Here is a 16,382-nt window from a genome sequence, read left to right on the forward strand (position 1 = left end):
TTTTGCAGCAGAAACCTTCCCTTTGAGATGTCCTGGCTGCCACCTGGCTGGGTCGCAAGCTCCAGGTAAAGTCCAGGAAAGGGGAGAAGGACAGGGGATCGCCCAGTCGCCTGAGCCTGCCCCATGTAAAGGCTCTCCTGACTCTGGGGTTGCACTTTACTTAATTATCCTCACACAGAAAGGCCACCTGCACTCTTGGTGCAATTTTCTCGTCCAACTCCCCCCTCCTATCACTGAGACACCTTGTCCAGCCACTCTTCCTCTCCCTCCCCCGGGCCACAGCTTTCTGGCTCAGGTATCCTTAGCAGTCAGTAGGGCTGAGCACATTAAATCTTCCTATGCCAGCATTCAGGATGTCCCATCCCTTCTGTTCTAGATGACCCTGGCTCTGGTCATTGGGCAGGAACAGGGTGCGGTGAAGAAAAGGGCTGTTTCTCAGCAACCCAGCAACTTGGTCCCTTTGAAGTCTTTCCCACACAGCCCCCCTCCAACCTGCCAAGACCTATTAACTGCTGTTCTGGGGCCCTGACCTGTCACTGGGGTTACATTTCTTATCCAAAATCTTAATTACCTGAACCTCAGCCCCTCTCCCACCTGGAGACACAGGGCCCTCTTTATTCTGTAGAAAAAGAGAAAAGGTTTCTCTCTGCTTGGGCATGCAAGTGGTCAGGGAGGCAGTGGGGTGGATTCTTGGTACCCCAATTCAGAGTCCTAGTTCCATTTTCCATAGAAATCATATTATAGTCGATGATGCTTTGCCATAAAAACCATGCTGGACAACAGTCACTATCAGGACTATGCTTCTTGACTATTATGGATTGAATGGGCATTTATTGGGTGTATGGCCTGCGCCACATCACTGGGTGGGTATGTTGGGCCAATTCCCTGATCTCTTGTAGCCCCTCATTTCCACAAGTGAAGAGGCTGCCCACTTCGTCACAGGACTGGTGTAAGGGTTTAGATAACACAGGCGTCGGTAAAGTCAGGTTCCTCACCATCCCCAGGCACCTGCCTCTTGAATTTCACAGCACTGGCAGCTACATACAACATGGAAGAGTGTTTGCTTCTCAGCTGCCAAAGTCTGGCAGGCAGGCTTTCTATTTTGGTGGCCATCTGACACTGGTAGGATCATGGCCAAGTGTTTTTAAAGAGGACTTCAGCCCTCTTTTGGTAAAATATCGTTCAGAGCAACAAGAAATCCCCAGCTCAGTTAATAAGAGTAATCATTGTTATCCACAGAGCACTTCCTGTGCTTTATAGCATCAGCTGAATGCCAGTGCCTGTCATGGGCCAGACTGTGCTTCCCTGAAATTCACATGAAGTTCCTATCCCCAGGACCTCAGAGTGTGACTGTGCTTGGAGGTAGAGCATTTACAGAGGTGATTACGTTAAAATGAGGTCACTGGGGTGGGCCCTCATCCAGTCTGACTGGTGTTCTTACAAGAAGAAGATTGAAACGCAGACATACTCAGAGGGAAGACCTTGTGAAGACACACAGGAAGCAAACAGCATCTACAAGTCAAGGAGAGAGGCCTTGCAAGGATCCAACCCTGCCTGCACCTTGATGTGGACTTCCAGCCTCCAGAACTCTGAGAAATGAAATGTGTGTTGTTTAAGCCACGCAGTCTATGGTACTTGTTAGAGTAGCCAGAGCAGACTATTATATTCACGTTTTGGGGGTAAGAAAACTAAAACACAAAGAGACCGTTATTAAGTGACTTGATCAAGAGCACACAGCTCTCTGTCAGTCTGCACTGCCCCGCTGAGTTGCCCCAAAGACTATTTAGATCACATTGGAGCAAAACAAGTAAAATTTCTTCTGCATGCTTGCTATGTACAATGTTGTCATCTTGATGGAGAAGTATAAGCCCTGTGCAGGCAGAAAGCATGCCTGTTTGCTCATTTCACCCCCTCCATGCCACTGTCTAGATTGGTGTCTGGTATGTCTCAGGAATTCGGTGGCTGTGTTAATTAAATTACTGCATTTTGCTTTTGAAAGAAGTCACTAAAGTAGAATATTCATAAATCAGTTATAAAGTGTCTTTGTAACATATTGTAATAGCCAGTATCTAATGTCTTTTCTGCTGATCTTGTTACTTTTGTCTTCATGGCCTGATAAATATTCCAAAACCTGCTCTTCCACATGCGTTTTTTTCTCAAGTAGCTTTTGTAATTCACATGTTTGCAAAGGTCTATTAAACGTTTATTTTTCAGTGTTATTTCTTGACATCATTGTTACCAATAAACGTTGTCCTCTGCCTGGCCCCCCTGCCCCGGCATGCTAGCTGTTTGATAAGGCTGTGAGGCCGTCCTGATTGAGCTTCAGGCACCACTGCTTTCTGGACAAAAAAGTTTGCTTTCATCGATGGCCTGCCTTCTGGATTGGGGAGCTGTGGTGTTGTTATGGTGCTCTCATTGTGTAGTTGAACCATCCTGCATTTGAAATCCTGGGAAAGAATGAGTTCTCAGATTTAGCGGTTTGTGTTTTTATATAATACAAGTTAACCCAAAGTAGAAATCTAAGCATTTCACCTGTTCTGAGATTCTGGCTTACTCTTGTGTTTCCCGTGCACGTGAATAAAATGCTGCGATACAGAGAAAGGGCAGAAGCCATTAGCATAAATGAGTCTGTATTTGCTCTAAAACCTCCGTGGCCAACCCCTCCAGTGGCCTTGCACACTTCCCAGCACTGTGGGGCTGCGCATCCCTGGCCAGTGGGTGCTGGGAGGGGCCGGTCTACCCCAGGGCCAGCAGCCTAGCTCTCCACCATTGAGGGCAATCAGCCTTTTCCCCCTCTTGACCTCCTCCCCACTCAGCAAGGCCATAGAAGCACAAGTAATTCTTAGGACTGATCTCCCTTTATTCTAGTTTAAGGAAGAAAAGGAGAAAGGGGTACAAGCTACCCATGGAAGTGCTTTGGTGTCATTTTGAGGAGTCTGCAAATGACTAAACCTCCACACTGGCTAAGGCAGAGGTCTAAGCACTCCTCTATCAGGACAGCCAAGGAAGGCCAGTCTGCCTGTGCAGGGTGTGTCCCCGGCTCTGGGGCTGACATGCTTTCCTCTGCTAGAATGTTCCGGAATTCCATGCAGTTAAAACATTTTTACCTTAGGGCTTTTCTAGCTTTTTTCCTCATGCACAGGAAAAAATGTTTCTCATTCCTATTCAATACCCACATCTGTGACTGAAGAAACAGTACTTATTGTAACTGTGTTTGATGTACTGCAATTTTCTACTTTATTCCCTTAAACGCAACACATACATATAGGCTGGTTGCAACTCATTAAAGTGATTTTCATCATCCACTAGTAGGCTTTGAATCACAGTATGAAAAATTTTGCCTTCGATTTAAGCTATCAGCTAATTTTTCCTAATTCACTCATCACAATTTGTTGTGGGAAATTAGTCTGCTGTTTGAAAGAAGAATTGTAAGAAGAGAAGAATTCTAAGAAGAGAAGAAAGGTGGAGACGATGGGTTTTGCCCAGTAGGGCTGTTAAGCTGCCCAGGGGTGAGGGTAGGGGCAGTGAGTGTCCCAGGAGTAGAGGAGGCCATGGCAAGGCAGCTGGGGGCAGGGCAGGGCAGGGCAGGGCAGGGTATGGCTGTGCTCCCTAAGACTGGATCGGTCTTAAGAGTTCTAACTGGTCTTTGAATTCATTTAGTCTGACTTCCCAGTCATTCTAGAAACGGAAAAGATATTTTCTCTGCGTTTATACTTTATTTTTCTGAGAGGCACAGCGATGCTCTAAAAATGTTTATTTCAGAAGGAAACTCTCTGCTGTTCTTGTTATCTTTTGTGTCACTGGTACTCCTGCTCTTTGTGGTTTTGATTTTAGAGACGGCCTCACCCCGTTGCACAGTCTGGAGTGCAGTGGAGTGATTTTTTTGCAGACACAGGGTCTTGCTATGTTGCCCAGGCTGGTCTCAGACTCTTGGCCTCAAGCAATCCTTCCACCATGGCCTCTCAAAGTCTGGGATTCCAGGTGTGAGCCACTGTGCTGGCCCCATGACACGTTTTTATGGGTAAAACAGAGATCATTGTAAGTTAATTCTCAACTTTAAGTACCTTCCCTATAGGAGGCAGCTGCCAGCACCTTATTTTTCTGATGGTAATTCGTTTAGTCTAACTTCACAGTCATTCTAGAAATGAAAAAGATATTTTCTCTGCGTTTATACTTTTTCTGAGAGGCACAGCAATGCTCTAGAAATGATTATTTCAGAAGGAAACTTTCTGCTGTTCTTTTGTGTCACTGGTACTCCTGCACTTTTTGGTTTTGTTTGATTTTAGAGACAGGGCTTCAGCCTGTTACACACAGTAAGTACCGTCCATGTGTCCCCTTGTATTTAACCACCAGAGAAACTGCGTGGAAATCCCGGTAAGCTAGGGAGTGGGGTGGTGCCCAAGTGCCCCGCGCCACTGAGCCTTGCTGTGTCTCCACAGGCCTCGGCAAGACGCGCAGGAAGACCAGCGCGCGGGACGCGTCCCCCACGCCCAGCACGGATGCGGAGTACCCAGCCAACGGCAGCGGCGCCGACCGCATCTACGACCTCAACATCCCCGCCTTTGTCAAGTTCGCCTATGTGGCCGAGCGGGAGGATGAGCTGTCCCTGGTGAAGGGCTCGCGCGTCACTGTCATGGAGAAGTGCAGTGACGGTTGGTGGCGGGGCAGCTACAACGGGCAGATCGGCTGGTTCCCCTCCAACTACGTCCTGGAAGAGGTGGACGAGGCGGCTGCGGAGTCCCCGAGCTTCCTGAGCCTGCGCAAGGGCGCCTCGCTGAGCAACGGCCAGGGCTCCCGCGTGCTGCACGTGGTCCAGACGCTGTACCCCTTCAGCTCAGTGACCGAGGAGGAGCTCAACTTCGAGAAGGGGGAAACCATGGAGGTGATCGAGAAGCCCGAGAACGACCCCGAGTGGTGGAAATGCAAAAATGCCCGGGGCCAGGTGGGCCTCGTCCCCAAAAACTACGTGGTGGTCCTCAGTGACGGGCCGGCCCTGCACCCTGCACACGCCCCACAGATAAGCTACACCGGGCCCTCGTCCAGCGGGCGCTTCGCAGGCAGAGAGTGGTACTACGGGAACGTGACGCGGCACCAGGCCGAGTGCGCCCTCAACGAGCGGGGCGTGGAGGGCGACTTCCTCATTAGGGACAGCGAGTCCTCGGTAAGTGCGCTGCGCCCGCAGCTCCGCCTGGAGGCAGTAAATGTGCCTTGCGCGGTGGCTCTGTGTGCCACACCCTTTTCACATTGTGTGAGTACACTAGAAAGTGGGAGATGCAGATGAATGCAATTTAGTATAACGTTTGCTACTCCGTGATTTCCTTCCATCTGCTTTGGGGATAGTGTGTGTCCATTTCTGGAGGTGGAAGGTTAATTAAAAATTTTTTTTAGCTCACAAAGGTGGTTCTGCTTTTCTCCTAAGATTCCCCCTCTTGTATTTTACGGGCTCAAACATCATTTTTTCTCCTGGTTGCCCATTCTGTGTAAGCAGAAGGCCCGAGTGATTTACTTTGTTTCTGCTCTGTCTGTGTCCCAGAGAAAGCAGTCTCTGCAAGACCTGCGGCTGGTTTCTGACACTGCCTTTTGTTGTTTGCTTGCTTTTTCTTTGTAAACCATATAATCCCAAGGTCACTGCCTCGCCAGGCAGCGCCACTGAGTTCATCTCTGAAAAGCTTTTAAAGCACTTAGGAGATGAATTGAAAAGAAAACAAGGGTTCTTAAGAGAGATGAGTTTTGTGTGTGTGCAGTGAGTCGGCGATATGAGGCCACTCCAGTGGGGCAGCAGACCATTTCCAGCAGTGGGCAGGCTGTAGGGGTAGTTTCAGGCATGGGGTCAACTGGAGCCTGCATCCCGGAAGGTAGCCTTTTCGGGTGTCAAGGAAATACTCCACCAGTTTTGCAAACGTCTTTCCGAATACACTTTCTACAATTGAGAGACCCCCAAAACAAGCATTTAGGAGATAGAGTTTGATGTATTTGAATTGTATTGGTTCTAGTAGGCTTCAATTTCATTTTTAAATGCACACTGTAAGACTACTATGTACTACCTACTGCCACTGCTGTCCTCTAAAAAGGTTGCTAGCACAATGAGTAAGTGTACATTCAAGAGTCCTGTTGACTGATCTAAGAGGCATTCAAAGCCCTCCAGAAAGAGGCAACTGGGATCTGCTTCTCTTGGAGGAAGGAGCATCGTGTTGGTGGAAACTGGGCTCCTTTATGGTGTCATCAATTTTGCGGAGCCTTAGATGTACTTGGAAGGGCATGCCAGCCTGAAAGCTAACTTCATCTGAAATCTGAACTCTGAGATTTTCTTATCAAGTCACCAGGGTTTATCATTCCTGGCAAGACATCACATTGAATTGTTCTCACATGATGAGAGCTCTGTGCACCACTTCCTTTAGATCACGTTTGAAGCCTTAAGCAAATTAAGGACAGCAGCGCTTTTAACTCAATCGAGCAGAAACTTAGAGAAAGCGCTGGAAAACCAATTACAATATTAAGTGCTTGGTCCAGAGTGCTTAAGGGCTAAGGATAATGCACAAAATATGATCTTGGCTTAAAATTTTTGAGTTTGAAGAGACTTTCTCAGAGGGAAGTCCTGCAGTGTGGAGACATTGGCCCCAATCATTGTTCTTTCTTCCTAGGATTTGGGGAGAAAAGACTTTAGAGGGTAAATGAAAAAGGTGTTCTCTGGAGTGGTGGCCTTAGGGAAGACCTATAGCTTTTCTGTTTAACATGCACAGGTGGCCATTGCTGTCTGAACTGAGGACCAGATCCCTTTGGATATGGAGCGATGCATGTTTGGGCTGCATTTCATCTCAGAACTCTACACCCCACTGTCTCAGTTGCCTTGCATTGTTAGAGAATAAGCTGACTTTTTCTAAAGAATTAAAGTACTAATTGTATTTCCTTTTAACCATTTTTTAATGGAAGCCTTTCCAGATATTTTACAGTCTTCCTTAGCTTAGAAAGTCAAGGAACAACATGTATGATTCCAGGAATATAAGGTGGAAAGGGCTTTACCGGGACTTGCATCGGCTATTCCCACGTAGCGGCACGGTCTCGGTCTGAGGCTCCACGTGGCCTGATGCTGTGCAGGGCAGCTTGTCCTGATGGATCTTGCCATGACATGGGCCATTTCAGCTGTTAGCATGCATGTGCCACGGGGATTCTGCAAGGGCTCTGAGGTGTGTTGCTTCTTTTCTCCTGACAGCAGAACCAAGCCAGGTTTACTGCATTTCCTGTTCATAACCAAGGCTGTCTGAGCTGTCATCTGTGACTGCTGGGAACCTTCCCTAGTGGACAAGTCCTTTGCTTATTTTTTTTCCCACCATCCACTGCCTCCCCCCATCCCCGTGTGTTTTCCTGTTCACTTTGGCATTTCACAGCCACCACCCGGCCACCAAGAGCCCATAGGTTCATGATCTGACATAATTCTTCACAGCATGCCAGGATGGAAAGGTTTCTGAGGGGTTCCGCCTCCCTGCAGAACTCAGAGGCAGGCATCTTCATTTAATTTCCTTTTCTTTTCTTGCAATCTTTGGGCCTGGGCCTTTAATTGAGGTTACCATATGAAGCCTGGCTTCTGGATAAGCACAGCTGTTTTTTTGGAATGGATCTTCAAGATGTGTATCAGTTTTTAAAATATCCTGAGTGACTGCAGTGTAAATGAGCTAGACTTTTGTTTGACTATATTGAGAGGTGGATATTTCAGGGAAAACAAACATTGCTACATCCTATGCGATCCACTATCAGTAAGCAGTGGGTATATCAGAAGTACCTGTTGGATATGTTAGATGAATCAGTGAACCAACAAATGAACGAACCTGTTGGGCTCTTTTTTCTGCCCTGAACCTCAGTACCTACTGCTTGTTCTTCCATTTCTTCCTTTTCCCGCCCCCCCTCCTCTTTCATCAATTATCATTTATTGTTAGTAGCTAAAGGTGATGCATTGTTGTTGCTTATTCTCCATATTTCATTATCATACCCTCATCTGTGAGCCATACCTGCTTAAATCCAGAAAACTCAGAAATTTTACTCACCGTGTGTGTTCATAAATCTTTACATTTTACATTTCATCCGCATTGATTCTATGGATGTGGATATAAAGCTGTACCTGAACAGTAACCGTTTACTGGGTTTCTGGTAAACTGAACAAGTTGTCAATATTTTATTTTCTTAATTGCTGCATCCCCTATCCTTGTAACAGTTGCTTGGGAAGTGACAGATCACAACTAGGGTATGGTTGGAAAAGGTGCAGAGCTGGCCTGGGTGACTTGCTGGGCAGCATCAGCCACAGGTCTGGGAGGCTGTTTTCCTCTAAGATTTTAAATCCCTAAGAGATCACATACTTATTCTTTCTGCCTAGGGGAGAAGAGGAAAGACTTTAGAGGGTAGATGAAAAAGGTGTTCTCTGGGGCTGTGGCCTTAGGGAAGGCATATTTATTATGTCCTGCAAATATTATTAGGTACTAATATTTTTGTCACAATATACATTTGATTCCAATAGAGAAAAACTCTCTTGCTAAGAATAATTTAATGCACATATTGGCCATACTAAAAGTTGATGGATATTTCATTTCTCTTTTTAAAAATATACTAAAAGTAGTTGACCAGAAAATAAAATAGAGTAGTTCCTTTCTGTATTTTTAAAGTTATAATATTTCTTATAGAAATCATAATTTCTACCCCAAACTCTATTTTCAGCAATTTCATTATTCCATCTCTCTTAGTGATTCTCAAACTGTGTGTAGTGTGTAGAATTGCCTTGAGGGCTGTTAAAACAGAAATTGCCAGGTCCTTCCTGCAATGGTCCTGATTCACAAGGCCTGGGGCCCAAGAATCTGCACTTCTGTTAATAGCACATTTCTTGGCGATGAGACTGCTGCTTTGAGGACCACACTTTGAAAACCCTTGATCCCTATGATGCATTTTTAGTGGTTTTATACATTCTCACAGCTGTTATTAAAATCCTTTCTACATAATACTATATTTCCAAGAATTATAAAAATATTGTCATAAAGCTTAGCTTCATTTACAACTATAGCTTTTGTTGAGTGGAATTTATCTCTTGAAGTGTATTTCTGTTGAATTTTTTGTTTTGTTTTACTGTTTAGAGTTTGAAAATAAATGTGCTGTATTTGCTGTGTTTCTGCTGGTGAATTGGAAGGAGGTAGATTGTTAGAGCAAAGTGAAAACTGCTTCCAGGTGACCTCTGAAGATGGGGAGCAGTTGAGTGAATTCCTTCAGTGATTTCCTGGCAAGCTGCTTAAATTCATGATTAGGCCCATCTGTAGGTGTTTCTTCAAAAATGAATTAATGTTAAGATGACTTAACCTTAGGTTGCTGTGAGCAGTGCCAGTAGGCATCTTTCCAGTTTCAAAGATAAGTTCATTTTAATTGCCAGGCTTTTTGCCCAGTACCAAATGGAAGTTTTAAGCCTGGATTTTTGTAATATTTCTAATTTTAAGCATATTTAACTCTTGAAGATGGAAGGGTCTGGAAGATCATGCAGTACAGGCTGTTATCTAGAAATTGAGTGCTCATCACCTGATTCTGATTCTCAAATGGACCAGAGCCCTTAAAGACTGCCTTCTCCCCCCTGGCTGGTTCTTCAGTACCGGCCTTTAAAACAGATGAGTGCCGGGCGCGTTGGCTCACGCCTGTAATCCTAGCACTTTGGGAGGCCGAGGTGAGTGGATCACCTGAGGTTAAGAGTTCAAAACAGACGAGCAATATGCCATGCACTGGGATCTGTGAACACAAGAGTCTTATTAAAAGCTAGTGTTTTTAGTACAATAAGTAGCAAATGGTCAGTATGATGTTCATAATTTCTTTTGGGACAATGGCTCCTGGTTTTTCCCAGAAGGTGGAGATGTGCTGGCCTCGTTCTGTGAGTGCTCCGCTGTTATTTATCACGCACTGGGGTTAAAATTGCAGCTGTGGCTGCAAAATAATCTGTGACTATGTTGGCTTATAGATGTAGATGTCTCTTTGGTTTACAGAATACACTGTGTTACCGTGTCCTACAGTGTCCAGTACAGTAACATGCCATGCAGGTTTGTGGCTGAGGAGCAACAGGCCATACCCTATAGCCTAGGTGTGTAGAAGGCTGGACCATCTAGGTTATATAAGTTCACCCTGATATTTGCACAGTGACCAAATCACCTGATTATGCATTTCTAAGAACATATCCTGTCATTAAGCTACACATGGGTGTCTGTGTGTGTGTGTGTGTGTGTACACATGTGATAACACACATGTGTACACACACACACATATGTAAAATGGCCATTCTTATAGGTGTGAGGTGGTAGCTCGTTGTGGTTTTGGTGTGCATCACCACATAACCTTTTAGTCTCAGCTTTACATTTTGCTTGTCTTCTTTCAGCAGGCATATGTCTCCCCTTTCGAGTTGTATTTCTGTGTGGAGTCTCTCATTTACTTATCTGGGGATGTTTCTCATGGCACTATTGCTAGACATTTCTTTAACATGACCTTTATAGCATGGCAAGAGCAGCATAGAGTAACAAAACCGAGTTTCAGATCCCTGTGGAGTTTGTAACACAGAAAGCAATTTACTATAAATAAGTTCATTGTGTAATAACTGACGGTGGGGTCATTTGTAGACTGGTCTGCTTACCCATCTTGCTTTACTGCATTTCACTTAAGCATTTTAAAAATTCCAACTGCAGTATAGTCATTGGAAGTATAACAGAGTCAAGCATAGATGCTGCCATAGGTGAACTAGAGAATACCCAGAATGTGTAATTTTCTTCAGCCTCCATCCATGGCAGTAATTCCAAAGTGTGGTTCCCAGAGCAGGAGCATCAGCATCACCAGCAAGCTTGCTACAGTGTAGATTGTCCCAGCCTGCTGCCTTTGAATCTCTGGGGTAGGGCTCTGCAACCTTGGTTTGAAGAAGCCCTCTGAGTCCTTTTTTTCCTTCCAAATCCTGAGAACCTATGAACCCCTGAATACTTGTGATGCTCCAATTTGAGAACCACCGCCTTGTGGAGTATATGCACTTGATTCAAGCCCTTTTGCCTACTGTTATGATATATGGCAAAATTCTGACTTAAATGATCACTCAGTCACATCAGGTATGACACTGTGGAAAGACAAAGAATAACAAGGACAATATTCTAAAGGTCTATACGGTAAGGTATTGCATGTGACTTTAGGAAATACATTTGGGGGTAGGGAGGGCTAAACACACTCATGCATACTAACTAGAAAGTGGACAGGGGACGCCCCATTTGCCTAGATTAGGTAGATGGGACTTGGAGGGCTGCTTTGTAGTTGATGATTGATTTTTCATCGCTGATGTAAATAAGATTACTTCCAAAGTTAATTAGATGAATATTTGTCACGTCAGTGTGGATTGGCTTCAGGCCCGAGGAGTAAATATTTTATAGGGTGAACATTGATAGGAGAATAGGAAATGCTGGTGAGACTCATCACACTTGGGGCAAGGAAGAGATAATTTGATGTAAAAACAAAGAGCATAGGGTCAGGTGACAGCTAGCAGCGTAAGTGTAGACAGGAGTTGATTTTGATTAAAAGAAGGCTACCTTAGACGGCTAGGGCAGGTGACTGAATAGAATGGTAAAACTGAAAGGCAGTTTTTCTGAGATAAAAACCGAGAAACTATTAATCAGTGGATTACACTTTGCCTCTAACCCATTTGTTCTAAATTTTGGGAGGTAAGTGAACCGCTTCTGCAGACAGAAGAGTGCCTTCTGTAAAAAAGTAAAAGGAGAAAAACACCTTTACCAAAAGAAAAGAATGATACAACATTTGATAAGAAACCAACAGGGTAACATCTCTCTGGGGGTGGAAGGAATGTTATATGCAGATTGTTCATGCTTGGGGACTTCAGCAGGGCCGGAAATCGGTCCAGGGTCTGTGTGGGAGGCCTGGTGAATCACACAATTTCTACCCTCATCTTTTCATAAAGTCCAAAGTGAAAGATAAGGAGAAATTTTAAGGTTTAAAGAACCAAAAGTACCTGGAGCAAGGCCCCTCCCTCTTATTTTCTCATGGCCATTGTGTTTAGAAGAAAATCGCATTACTATGTAAGCTTTCAGGGATGGAGGAAGAAATGAAGGATATTAAAAGTTTGTCCTCGGCATTCATTTTTTTCCTCCCATGAGAAAGCAATGATTAAATCTTGAGAGAGGAAGAGGCAAGTCTGATCAGGACATCTGTTTTATAAAACTGCAAAGGTGCTTTTTAGCGTATTCGATGCAATGGATCAAACTGGTGAAGCCGCAGAGATGGGATCACAGCGTGTGCTCTCTACTGTTCTTTTCTAGCACCGCTTATCACGAGCACAAATTGCAAAGAGATGAGGTGTTAAGAATTACCTAAAGGAATGAATAATGTAAGAAGTCAAAATTAGAAATTTGTAAGTCTACATGTTTGTTGAACCCTAGATACTCTGAGCCCAGTGTGGGGATATGGAGTTAAATAGGGTTCTTGCCCTTAATTATATTCAAACACGGAACCTAAAGCCTAAACAAAAGCAATAGTGATCATAGAGGCCCTGAAAGAGATTGGTTTTCCACCAACCTATTAATTGTCCTTAGATTCCACTTGGAAAATGACTTGCTGAAAAGAAGGGTCGAATGAATGAGTTGTACTAATTGTTCATTCTCCAGAACCATTGATTGAAAAACTATGAGAATAGAAAAATCATTCCTTATAAGGAATAGTCATAGAAGGACTTAACAGGAAGAAGTGTCTAATATTAGAAAATTTGAAAATTTGCCTAGTAATCAGCACAGAGAAATTACTATATACCAAGTAAGTACAACATTTGGACGTGGAAAGTGTAGGAAGTGGGGACAGTGGGAGGTAGCACAAAGGTGGCAGTTGCAGAGGTGAAATCAAAGGGCAGATGTTTCAAAACCCAAGGACTGAGTCTAGTTTAGTCCAGCCATAGAAAATTTTAATGAGTGTCATGTTCATCTATGATGGCTTAAAAAGATGTCCATCAATTCCTTGGTACTCTGCTTCAGAAGGTGGAGACTGACCCTCTTCCCTTGAGCATGGACTGCACTGAGCAACTCACTTCTAATGACCAAGATGTGGCAGAAGCAATGGAGAGCAGCTTCTGAGACAGGCGCTGTGGCTGCCTCTTTGCGCTTTCTTGGGTCACTTGATCTAGAGTGAGCCAGCTACCATGTTGCGAGTACATTCAAGTAGCCCTACAGAGCGCCCCAGGGGTTCATGTGAGCAGACTGCCTTGGAAGTAGAGCTTGCATCCGCAGTTGAGCCTTCAGATGACTGCAGCCTCAGCCAGCAACTTGACTGTGTATTTCAAAAATGTGTTAAGATTCTTTGACAAGCTTAAATGTAGAGTACTCTACCATACTATCAGTACTCTAGTACTTGTTGAGGAGTGAGTGTGGCATGGTCCTTTTTCATCTGATTTCTTGAAGTCTGTTCTAGAAAGCCAACCATGGAAGGACAACAGATGAGAACAGGCCTGATGGAGTTGCTTTCATGGGAATCATTCCCTGGCCCCCTCTGGAGGCAGGAGTAACTCTTACCTCCATCAGATGCAGGGACTGGCACGCTTTGAAAGGAAGAGCCCGTATAGCACTGTCCCCAGCCGTGTCCCAGCTTTCCCATCAGGGGAAATTCCCTGTGAGGGATGTCTGGAACAGAGCCAGAGTCCTCAGGACAGAGTCGGAAAGGCATCCACAGACCGGAGCTCCCTCCATTATGGGCTGCCTTGCCCATAAATCGCATTCCTATCTTTTTCTGGTGACTAAAATTTGTTGGTGGCACCAACACTGCTGATATTTTTCCAGATTTTCTTCCAGTTCTCAAACTGCATCAGCATCTCCTGAAGGGCTTATTAAAACAGAGGGTGCTGGAGGTTAAAACACAGATGGCTGGGCTCTATCCCAGGATTTCTGCTGTAGCAGGCTGGGGCAGAGCCTAAGAATTTGCTTTTTTTTTTTTCTTTAATTTTTTTGAGATGGGGTCTCACTCTGTCATCCAGGCCAGAGTGCAGTGGCCCTATCATAGCTCACTGTAGCCTTGACCTCCTGGGCTCAAGTGATCCTCCCACCTCAGCCTCCCAAGTAGCTGGGACCACAGGTATGCACCACCACATCTGGCTAATTATTTAAAATTTTGAGTAGAGATAGGATCTCACTATGTTGCCCAAACTGGTGTCAAAGTTCTGGCCTCAAGCAATCCTGCCACCATGGCATCCCAAAGTGCAGGGACTACAGATGTGAGCCACCATGGCTAGCACCTGAGAATTTGCTTTCTAACCAGTTCCCAGAGGATGCTGATGCTGCCAGTCTTGAAAGCACATTTGGAGAACATCTGACCTACTTCATCTTCACACTTCACTTAGAGGTGCTCAGTGGTAACATGTCACGGTGTATGTTAGCATACAGGTTGTTCTTTTTTAGATTTCCTACAGAAAATCTCAGTTTAAATTAAAGAACACTCCCAAACTTTTAGCACTCCTGCTTGGCATAAATTGACTCTACATCCTTAACTTTAAGATTTCTGCTCAGGAGCCCATGGAATTAAAAATTACCTTTTCTGCTGCGAAAATTTATTGCTGCAACTCACGCATGCATACAGGCACACACACACCATGATGTTAAATTAAGGAGCTGGAATTAAAAGCAAATTTCCCTACGTAGAAAGTCATCTGTTGATCATTTGGCTTAATTAAAATTGGGTGTATCATATATTTACCACGATTCACTCCCATACTGCCTCCACTAAAACTGATGCCACTTTATCTCTAAGTTGATTAAAGTATCTATAAAACTAGCACAGTGCCTGGCTTATGGTAAACTCTGCAGCTGAGATTGCCCTTCATCTTTTCCTAAAGGCACAACTTCTAGTACAGCATATACATATTTACAGAATAATCATCTATAGGCTGAGGCCTAATCTGAGATTAACCTTCTGGCTTCTTCCTGGAGTTTAATCCAGGAGCATGCCCTGGGCCTCCTCGAGACATAGAGCCCCGGGTTTCACTTGGCAATGAGACGGGGCTTTTTCCCTCAAAGGTTTGTTCTTATTTGATCTGTTTGGGGCAGAAGCATGCACAAATACAAACTATACTTACAATTGTTCCTTTCATTCTTTTCTGTTAACAGCTGTGGCTGGTGGGTGAGCCCGGCTGCCTTGCACAATTTGAGTTTTCTCAGTTACTCATTCCCCTGTGTTGTCATTGGTGTGAGTGGAGTGATTCCTTATTTTGCAAGGGTTGCCCACTTATCAAACATTTATTTGGGCTTTTGTAAACTCTGTGATAGACAGTGGCCTAGGCCTTTGTTCACTGTCTGGAGGTCCTACTAGGAGGTCTTAAAGCAGGGCCCCAAGCTACTGGACCCCCAGAGCAAGAAGTTCCTGGGCTTTGAGAAAAGCAGCAAGCTGGTGTGGGAATTCCATGCAGAATTTCAGACATTAGGCTGTGGTCCTGCCACTGGTCAGGCATGAACTGATGCTACCTAGCAAGCCAGGGGTGCAGCACTTACCTTGTGGACTAGACTCCCTTCTCCACTCCACTAGCCACACTGCCCCTTGGGTGCTGCAGAAGCAGGACCTTCTTCCCTTTTCTTCACCGAGGTGCCGATTTCTCAAGCACTCTCTACCAGCCCTGCCTCTGCATTATCCAGAGGGCCCTCCTGCCCCCCGGTGCATACCTGTGTGTGCACGTACATTCATATACTCACATGCGCACACACATACTTAGAGCTCATACCTGTGTTTGTACACACATACACTCACACACTACACGTTCTCTCTTAATACTCGCGTACTCCCTCTCACATATGCACACGTTCACACACGTAGAGCTCTGGTAGCTCATGTTCCTCTCCCATGCAGCTCTGGGGTTTTCTTCATAGAACTTACTGCCCAGTGCAGCCATCTGTCCACCTCTATTTATCCATCTCTATTTATATGCACTGGCTTGTCACGGAGCATATATCCTGCATGCACGCATACACGTATCCAGGGCACAGCCTGCCTGGCATGTGTTAGTAACTAATTGTTATTTGTTTAATTAATTGATCAAAACGATATTTTTGTAAAAGAACATTTGTCATTCATTATCTTCTTTACTGCATGTTGTTCAGAAAATGAGATAAACGCTAATTTTTTTTTTTTTTTTCCGAGACGGAGTTTCACTCTTGTTGCCCAGGCCAGAGTGTAGTGGTGCAATCTCAGCTGACTGCAACCTCCGCCTCCTGGGTTCAAGCAGTTCTGCCTCAGCCTCCCGAGTAGCTGGGATTACAGGCGCGCATCACCACACCCAGCTAATTTTGTACTTTTAGTAAAGACAGAGTTTCACCATGTTGGCCAGGCTGGTCTCAAACTCCTGACCACACGTGATATGC

The 16,382-nt window shown here is 44.9% G+C and overlaps 1 protein-coding gene across 4 annotated transcripts in view; it reads left to right on the forward strand.

Moving 5' to 3' along the window:
• Positions 1 to 16,382, forward strand: part of NCK2 (NCK adaptor protein 2) — a 145,643-nt gene that overhangs the window by 126,965 nt on the left and 2,296 nt on the right. For 3 of the 4 annotated variants that reach the window (XM_017541102.1, XM_017541104.1, XM_037742965.1), the window contains one exon: positions 4,440 to 5,161. The exons of the other annotated variant lie outside the window; for it this stretch is intronic. In XM_017541102.1, the coding sequence (XP_017396591.1) occupies positions 4,440 to 5,161 (722 nt within the window). The remainder of the gene's footprint in view (positions 1 to 4,439; positions 5,162 to 16,382) is intronic. 4 annotated transcript variants of the gene reach the window in all.

Source organism: Cebus imitator, unplaced genomic scaffold (genome assembly GCF_001604975.1).
Source record: "Cebus imitator isolate Cc_AM_T3 unplaced genomic scaffold, Cebus_imitator-1.0 Scaffold131, whole genome shotgun sequence".
NCBI classification, from domain to species: domain Eukaryota; kingdom Metazoa; phylum Chordata; class Mammalia; order Primates; family Cebidae; genus Cebus; species Cebus imitator.